The sequence below is a fragment of the Galeopterus variegatus genome, unplaced genomic scaffold, assembly GCF_000696425.1.
Source record: "Galeopterus variegatus unplaced genomic scaffold, G_variegatus-3.0.2 Scaffold647, whole genome shotgun sequence".
Lineage (NCBI taxonomy): Eukaryota > Metazoa > Chordata > Mammalia > Dermoptera > Cynocephalidae > Galeopterus > Galeopterus variegatus.
In genome coordinates, this window is record NW_007726758.1 from 215,727 (window position 1) to 224,254 (window position 8,528).

The 8,528-nt window shown below is 54.2% G+C and overlaps 2 protein-coding genes across 3 annotated transcripts in view; one reads left to right on the forward strand and one right to left on the reverse strand.

The window, feature by feature from the left end:
* IRGQ (immunity-related GTPase family, Q) overlaps positions 1-3,359 on the reverse strand; it is a 4,245-nt gene extending 886 nt beyond the window's left edge. Inside the window, exons 1-3 of the mRNA XM_008570937.1 lie at positions 3,279-3,359; positions 2,438-2,969; positions 19-1,084 (exon numbers count right to left, since the gene is read on the reverse strand). Of these exons, the coding sequence (XP_008569159.1) occupies positions 19-1,084; positions 2,438-2,967 (1,596 nt within the window). The 5' untranslated portion in view covers positions 2,968-2,969; positions 3,279-3,359. The remainder of the gene's footprint in view (positions 1-18; positions 1,085-2,437; positions 2,970-3,278) is intronic.
* A 383-nt stretch (positions 3,360-3,742) lies between these two features.
* Positions 3,743-7,954, forward strand: ZNF576 (zinc finger protein 576). Of its 2 annotated transcripts, none has more exons than XM_008570939.1 (3): positions 3,743-4,030; positions 4,362-4,460; positions 6,057-7,954. In XM_008570939.1, the coding sequence occupies exons 2-3, from the start codon at positions 4,376-4,378 to the stop codon at positions 6,482-6,484; spliced, it is 513 nt and encodes a 170-aa protein (XP_008569161.1). In that variant the 5' UTR covers positions 3,743-4,030; positions 4,362-4,375; the 3' UTR covers positions 6,485-7,954. The 2 variants fall into 2 exon arrangements, with proteins under 2 accessions (XP_008569161.1, XP_008569162.1); XM_008570940.1 differs by having other exon boundaries at positions 3,743-3,937.
* Positions 7,955-8,528: the final 574 nt, after the last annotated feature.

The following is an 8,528-nucleotide window of genomic DNA, read 5'->3' on the forward strand; positions in this document are numbered from 1 at the left end:
CGGGCCCGGGAAGCGCACGCGCGCTGCTAGCTCCCCAGGAGCGAGGCCCAGAGCGCGCTCGCGTCGTGCTAGCGCCGCTGGTTCCAGCCCCAGAGCCCGCCGCCACTCCGCCAGCTGACCCCGTAGAAGTGCCACGTCGCACGCCCAGCCCAGTCCTGGTACTGGTGCCGCCGCTGCCGCCAGACTAGCCAGCAGAGCCGGCCGCCACGCCCCAGCCCGCAGCGCCGCAGCCTTCCTTCGAGCAGCACTGGGAGAAGCGGGTGGCAGCGCCAGGAGCAGCGCCCCCGCCTGGGCCGGGGGAAGCGCTCGCCGTAGCCATTCGCATAGCCCCGGGAGTCCTCCCGGCCGTAGAGGGAACACCGGCGGCGGCGCTTCCTCCAGCACCTCCCACGTCTCGTCTTCCGGGCTCAAAGCGGCCGCGCGCTCCGATTTCCTAGCGCCGACGACCTGTTGCACGTTTCCACTGCCAGCTTTTTCTGAACCTTCCCCACTGCCTACTTTCTGCGATTCAGTGCGCTCACTGAGTGCATTCTCCAACACCCCTCCGCCCTCTAAACTGTCGCCTCCGGGTTTCTCCACCTTTTCTTCTTCTTCCAGAGACTCCGGATCCTCGCCCTCGCCGTCTGTTCGCACACAGACAAGCGGCGCACCTGGTGGCACCAAGGCCCGGACCTGAGCCCAATCCTTCTCAGTAGGGGCCCCAGGGGTGACAAGGATGAGGGCATCGTAGTGGGTCGGGTGAGAGGCGGCAGCGGCGGCAGCAATGACCGCGGGGCCCAGAGGCACAGTCCAGAGCACCACATTGGGGCGCTCTGGGGCCGGGAAGGGAGTGGGCCCCACGGGCGCAGAAGCGGGCACAGCACATGGGTCGCCCGGATTCAATCCGAGTAGCACGTCCAGTACAAGGCTCACGTCAGCCGTGCCGGCCACAGCCAGGTCCAGCCGTGCGCTGCCTAGGAGTTCCAGGCCTGCGCGCACCCACGACAGCGCCGCCTCCAGGCCACCGGTCTCGAAGGCCTCTCGCACAGCCTCCAGCTCTGCTGCGCCCAGCACCTCGAAACCATCCTGAGCCGGTGGCAGGAGCCTGCAGGGGCAAGGAGGGATGGGGTCAAAGGGAAAAGGACTAAACGCTGGAGTGCTGGGCTAGGGAGACAGGGACTCGACTATGATGACAAGGGAGATTTCCGAATATCTCGGAGGCAGAGCAGGAAAGGGAGGGGCCAGACTGATGGCACAGCAAATAGGTGGGGTGGGGCTAGGCCTTACAGCAGCAATGGGGCGGGTTGACTTGAGCTCTTGTTACAACAGAGCCTAAGCGGAGGGTAGACTTCCTCGAGATACAGTCCATGGGGGCGGGGCCTTTCCAAGGGTCGGCCGGGTTAAGAAAAGGCCAGTCTGGGCGGGACAAGGGGTGGGGCTTAGAGCAAAGACAGAATCACGACCGTACCGTTGCTCAAACGAAAGTAGAGCACTATTTGATACCAGTTGTATTTTTTTTTGGACGGCTGGTATGGGGATCTAAACCCGTGACCTTGGTGTTATAAGGCTGCACTCTAACCAACTGAGCAAAACAATCAGCCCTGGAGCACTATTTGACATGGATAATGTCCCCAAGGGCGCTTTTTCCTGAAGCTGAGCCTAAGGAGGAAAAGTGCAGGGAGAAGTTTCATCCACTAATTCTCACAAATGGGTGTGGCTGAGGTGACACGGGACAGGCTAAGGAAAAAAGATGAGCAGCAGACCTGGACATGAGGCTGCCCCTCTCTGAGCCTCATTTTGACGTCAATAAAACGAGGCGGATGACAGTTGAGGGAGAAAATTCAGTAGGCAGCCAACAAGTGGGCACAGAAACCAGAGGGGATTGAAGAAAAGAAGTAGAGGGAGGACATCCATAAGATAATAAAGTTCACTGACGGCGTAGCTTTAGGGCAACCGAGGTCTCTTGAGAACCGTGCTGATGATGGGGAGGACGGGAGGGCTCGAGAGTTCGTGTCTTCGGGTAAAATCTTCGCGGGGGTCACAAACTTGTGTGTCGAGAGGGAGCCCTCTTTCAAAATTTTGCACAGGGTCAGTATTTGGGCGATAGGTCCGGGCCTCTCTAGAATTCTCGCTAGAGAGGGGGCCTTGTGACCTCAAGAGTGCTAGCAGGAGGCGAGACGCTGATGACAGGTCAGGACCTCCAGTTAACCTCTGGCTGGAGTGGAGCCCATTACAGAAAAGGGTCAAGCACAGAGCTGTCTCTTGGGGTAGAACCTCTCAAAACCTGCGCTGAGGGGCGGGGCCTGGAAGAAAGAAGGGCCTCAACAGACATCGAGTCAAGCTTTCCCCCAAATTCGCTGGGGGTGGGGTCTCGTGGACCTCAAAGAGCACCGTAGGGGGAAGGGGTATAGACTAAGGGACTAGGCCTCCCCAACCCAGCCTGAAATCCGGCGCTCACCTCTGCAGTTCCTCCGCCTGGCTCCGCAGCGCCGTCCCCAGGCGCTCTAGCTCCTCGCAGCTGTCGCTGCTACCGCAATTCGCTGGCAGCACGAAGAGAGCGGCGGCTCCTAACCCCGCTCTGTCCAGCAGGGCCGCCGTCTGATCCCGAACCTGGGCGTCATTCTGTGAATCCCCAGGACAGAGGTTCCGCACAGCCAGCAGCGGAGTCCCTCGGGTCAGGGCGGCCCTCGCTGCCTCTCCCAGAGCTGGGTCCAAGGGTTCCCCGTTCCCCTCGAGTCTGGGTAACACCAGTACCAGGACGTTGGCCTCTGCCGCCCAGGGCCCCGGCGCTGCGGGTGGGCAGTTCAGCTCACCCAGGAAGAGGCCTGGGCCCGCAGCTCTCAGGCTGGGGACCCCGGAGTCCGGCCGTTCCTCGGGGGCCTCTAACGTCTCCACATCCTTGTCGCATAGCGCCGCGATCAGTGCGGACTTTCCTGAACCCGGAGGACCCAGGAATAAGGCGGTCACGTCACCCCGCGGCGGAGGCATAGCTGAAAAGCAAGGATGGGAAAGACCGGGTCAGGGAGCGCTCTGCCTTTTTCCTTCCTAGCCGCCCCACTCTGGACCCAGACTTCAGTCCTCCATCCTTGCCCCATCTTACATTCTCAGGAATCACTCTCCAGGACCTAGAAATCCAGCGCCCAGGCCCTATTCCCCAGGGACCCAGGCGTTCTGTCCGCCCTCTTTCTGGATGCAAGCGTTTCACTTTCTGCCCCCCAAACTAAAAAATCTAGCTTCCTGTCCCTCATTCTTAGGGGACATGGGGATGATCCTCCCCTCCCCCATTCCAAATCACCAACCGAGCAAAGAGCACTATACACGAGACCGCAGTTGGTGACGGCCGGTCAACCGCTGAGAAGCCCCGCCCCTGGGGTCTGGAGGACGGAGGCAGAAAAGGTCAGACCGCCCGGATTTAGGGACGCCGGGATGCGTTCCGGTGGCTCTATCCTGACGTCACTCCCCCTAGGAGATGGTGTGTCTTAGAAGCATGACTGCAGAGACACGGCCCTTCGCGGCGCCTGCGCAGAGCGACAGAGGTGCCCACACACTCCAGCTTCTGCTGCCTCGGATCCAGGAACAATGAGAGCCAAAGCGCCTGCGCGCCAGGAGAGCCTAACTGTACTTGCGCAATGAGCTTAGGTTTGTAAGGCACGGGTGGCTTCAACGTCATCATAACGCACCCGAGTGTAGAGAAGGACCCTGCCTGGTTATTTTTAAGGACCAGGTTGGCGCAACTGTACTACTGCCAATGGCAATCAGGGACCTAGGCTTCCAGGGGCTCATCAGGCGAAGAGCGCGGAAACCTCGGGGACCTGAGACTCAGTGGGCCCCACCCCACTTCTCTCCGGGTGGCGGCGCTGTGTCGAGCGACCGACAGGCGCAGCGAAAGGAAGCCCCCTGCTGTAAAGAAAGCAGAGGTCCGGGCGCCAGAGGCAGCGCTTGGGGAGAGCGGGACAAGGTGGCTGAAAACGCGCGTGGGAAGTGGGGGTTCTGGTAGCACGTATCACACGGTGTCAGAGAGGAACGTCTCCTGGGAAGAGGAAGGCTAAAGGTGAAGTACCACCACCTGTCCCAAGACACATGAGACTAGGATGAGGCTGGTATCAAAGATCAAGGGTCCCACGCTCTGAATTCAGGGAGCTAGTTTGATGCAGGGGTCATAGACCACACAGATGAGAAAGCTTTAGGGGAGTCCAATCTTTTGGGAGTTTTGAACCTTCTCTAGTAAGAGTTCCATCAGATAGAGTTCAAAGAAGATGGTGTGTCATGGGAGTCAAAGGCTAACAGAAGTCTCTATGTCAAAGGCCATAGGATTAGTGGGCCCTGTAAGGCTGGTGACAGATGAGTGGCCTCACTCATGCGTGCTCCCCTCTTGACTATAGGGGTCCCAGTCGCCATGGAGGACCCACACCCTGAAAAGACCATGGAGCTACAGGATTCACGCGAGGAGAGGAGTCCCCGCAGTCCAAGAGGCAACATCTGTGAGTACTGCTGGGTAGAGGAGCGTGCGGTACAGGAGCTGATACTAAAGGATCTCTAGAGCATTTCAGTGTCCAAGACCCTGCAGGGCCTTGTCTGTTGGAAGAGGGCTGTAATGGCCCCAGAGCTGCCCTACCAGGAACTGCCTCTCCTCACCCTTATGCTCAGATGTACTCACCCTACTTTGGCCACATAAACAGGAATGGGATGTAGTTCAGAGGGACAGGGTGGCTTCCAGGAGGAGAGGCTTGGGTTGTAGATGTGGCAGAGAAAGTCTCTACTGTGAGAGGAAGCCCCAATGTTCCAGTCCCAACTCTGCCCTAGACTTTCAGTATAACTTGGCCCTCAGTTTCCCCATCCGTCAGGAGAGGCCGCCAGTACCCACCTCACAGGGCTGTTATGGGGATTAGCTGCAAGAAAAGGGAAAGCTTGATTTTAACGAAGGTAGCCAGCTTGAAATATAACACCAACAGCTTCCAGTGAGTGCTTATGTGCTAGGCATTCATTTTCAGATTATGAATGAGTTTAACATTTATTATCTCATTCAGCCCTCCTAATAAAAGACCCTTTGAAACTGGCAGTATCACTTCAAGATGAGGGAACTGGGACAGAGAGAGGTTAACTATTTGTAACAAGAGCCTTAGTGTCAGTGCCCTCCAGCCAGAGACCACCAGGAACACACTTGTAGCTGAACAAGTTAAGTTTATTGTTCTTTGCAATAGGGAACACACACCATGGGCGCACTATAGGATTTGGACCTGTGTGTGGTGATTTGGGGGGAGGGTTCAATGAAAGGGGTTTTGCTCTGGATTGGATGCTGCCAGGAAGGAGGGGTGACTCTGATCGGATATCCTAATAAATCTTTTCCAGAAGCAGGGAAGAAAAGAGCAAGGCTCACGCTGGGATTGATAAAACAGCGGCAGTCATTCATATTAGCCAAGATAAGGGGATGGTTAGTCATTTTTGTGCTTTGGACAACATTCAAGTTTTGTCTGTGTTCAGACATTATGGCCTGGTCTTGTTTTGATTCACACTAGTCACAGCATGGCCTTGTCTGTCATTAATTCTGTGATATTGTTTATGTTCAACAGAATGTGAAGGCCTAGCTCTGAGTGCCAGGCCAGATCCTGGATGTCGGGCTGTGTTTCTGATTCACTAGTAATAATTACACTTCTAAGCACTTATATATAAATTAATTCATTTATTCTTTCAAACAACCCTATGAGGTAGATACATTTTCCAGATTAAGTGCCTAGGAAGTGGTGGAGCCGAGATTCAGTCCCCGGTGGTCTGGCTCCAAAGGCTGTGCTCTAATCACTACAAGGCTCTGTTGGACAGGTAAACTCTCTGGGTTCCAATCCTGGCTCCCCCATTTCATTTCCTAGCCTCATGACTGTGGGCAACCTGCCTAACCTCTTTGAGCCTCAGTCTGCTCATATATAAAACAGGTCCAATACAGTTCTCCTGTACAGTTGTCCAGCACTAGCATAGAGCCTAGTACACAGAGCACTCAACTTTGTTGACGTGATTCTGGGGCTTAGTAGAGGTCCTGGAGACTCCTGCTGGCCTCCCCCCCGACCTTTCCCCACATCCCTCAGGCCACCTGGGGGCCCTACAGTGCACCCGCTGCCTCATCACCTTCGCCGACTCCAAGTTCCAGGAGCGTCACATGAAGCGGGAGCACCCAGCGGACTTCGTGGCCCAGAAGTTGCAGGGGGCCCTCTTCATCTGCTTCACCTGTGCCCGCTCCTTCCCCTCCTCCAAGGCCCTGATCGCCCACCAGCGCAGCCACGGTCCAGTTGCCAGGCCCGCCCTGCCAGCTGCACCCACCTCTGCCCAGCCCACCTTCCCTTGTCCTGACTGTGGCAAGACCTTTGGGCAGTCCGCTTCTCTGAGGCAACACCACCAGGTACATGAGGCCCGGGCCCTTTCTGGTCCCTTTGCGTGCACTGAGTGTGGTCAGGACTTTGCCCAGGAAACAGGGCTGCATCAACACTATATTCGGCATGCCCGGGGGGAGCTCTGAATGCAGCTTAAGCCCTCTCCATGGTGACAGGGGCTCTGTGGCTGGTGGGACCCTCATGATATGGGAAACAGGTCCCCTGGGGGCCTTGGAGGGATTTGCTTTCCTCCCCAGGACGGCAAAAGGGTCTTGATAAACAGGATCCAGAAGATTATCATTTAGAACTCAGTCTTTGGAGGATACATGGCCTTTAGGAAACAGTGAAATCAGACAATTGTGAGATCTGTTTTAAAACAAATGAGCAACAGGGAAAAATGACTAGTATCTCCCTCTTTCCCAATTTAATAACTAGCTACAGATTGTGTAATCACCTTTAATTCATCTGAGATGGATACCATGGACTGTAGGAGCAAATTGCCCTGGATCTGTGCCTTCATGGGGGCTCAGGGAAGGTGAAGTGTTGCTGGCCTGTAAAGCCAGTGCCACTGGTTGAGTTCCAAACCTGAAGCAACTTGGGCCTTTGTGGATGGGGCAGCAAAGTTGGGAGCTGGACCCCAAGTCAGGTAGAGGTTGCAATTTGAGTCCTTGTCTCTTCTCACCACCCCCATCAGCCTTCCCCACTCAAAGAGGGGCCACGGCATTGGATGGCACTAGCCCCCAGATAATTCATGCCCATTTAAATAATTTTGTGTACTACTCTAGTCATGGAATATTTTTTATACATGTAGGTGAGGTGGCATGAATAAGATAACAGAAATAGTATCTAAAAACAGAGAACATCCATATTAAAAGGTCTAAACAGGGAGCTCTGGCTTTTCAGCAGGAATTTCCAGAGAACGTAGAGGTGTAGAGATAGGGAGCTCAGGATAGAGTTAGCTGAGCCCAGTTGGGAAACTGGTTTGGTGTCAAACAGAGATACCTTCTGTTTTGTGTTTTATTTGGCCAGCATTGAGAGATTTCCCATTAAGATGCTATTTTCAGCTCTCTTGAAAGGCCCAACCCAGGGCTTACATTGTCAACAGGGACAGGGCAGAAGCTACAAACTGGAGCTGAGCAGTGCGTGTCGCCCTCAGACACGAGTCCCACCAGACCAGGGCCAGTTTTATTCCCTTATATTTCCTACATACAAGACTCAAACTCTATTTAATTGAGGGATGTTTTGAAAGCCCACAGGTGAAATGGATGTGGTACAGACTGAGAGCTGTCTCCCAATTTTTAGTTAGGCACATGGTAGCTAAATAGACTACATTTCCCAGATTCCCTTGCAGCTAGATGTGGCCATGTGACTGAGTTCTTGCTAAAGTCCTCGTTAGAATCCTCAAGCTTTCCTCCACCTTCCCAACCGGAATATGGACATGGTATCCAGCCATCTTGAACAATGAAGTTTACAAAAACACAACATGTGGGATGGCAGAGCAACAAGATAGCAGGAGCGAGATCTCTGGTCAACTTCATGAACAGAGCCACCACACCAGCCCACTTTCATACTGTTATGTAAGAGAAAAATAAACCTCTATCTTGTTTAAGCCACCATTATTTTGCGTTTCTGTCACATGTAGCAGAATTTGTAAGGCAGGGGTCTGCAAACTATGGCTGAATCTAGCCTGCTGCCTGGTTTTACAAATAGTTGTATTGGAACATAGTTATGCTCATTCATTTACATATTATCTGTGGCTGCTTTTGCATAGAACAGCAGATTTCAGTAGCTGCAACAGAGACCTTATGGCCCACAAAGCCTAAAACAGTTATCACTGGCCCCTTACAGCAGAAGTTTGTAGACCCCTGTCTCACAGACACACAGCCTTCTCTGGGTCTAGAAGCAAGATTCGCACCCTGAAAAATACCACTTCTAGAAGGCGTGTAGGTGTGTGTGTGTGTGTGTGTGTGTGTGTGTGTGTGTGTGTGTGTGTGTAAAACCAAGGTTAAAACCAGCCTAAGGATCTAATTCCACATGCTCTCCTGAGGTAGGCAGCAGCCTGCCCAAGTACACCCTGAGCTTCCTGTTCTTCTGTGTATACTTCCCTACATGTCAGAGATTCCCAAGACTTCAGAGAGCATCACTGGTAACTTCCAAATCTTTATCTCCAGCCCAAACTGCAGACATGAG

Coding starts and splice junctions, on each gene's coding strand:
- ZNF576 (XM_008570939.1), top strand. CDS start 4,376: ATGGAGGACCCACACCCTGAAAAGACCATGGAGCTACAGGATTCACGC. Junction 4,461..6,056: donor CAGTCCAAGAGGCAACATCT/GTGAGTACTGCT, acceptor CACATCCCTCAG/GCCACCTGGGGGCCCTACAG.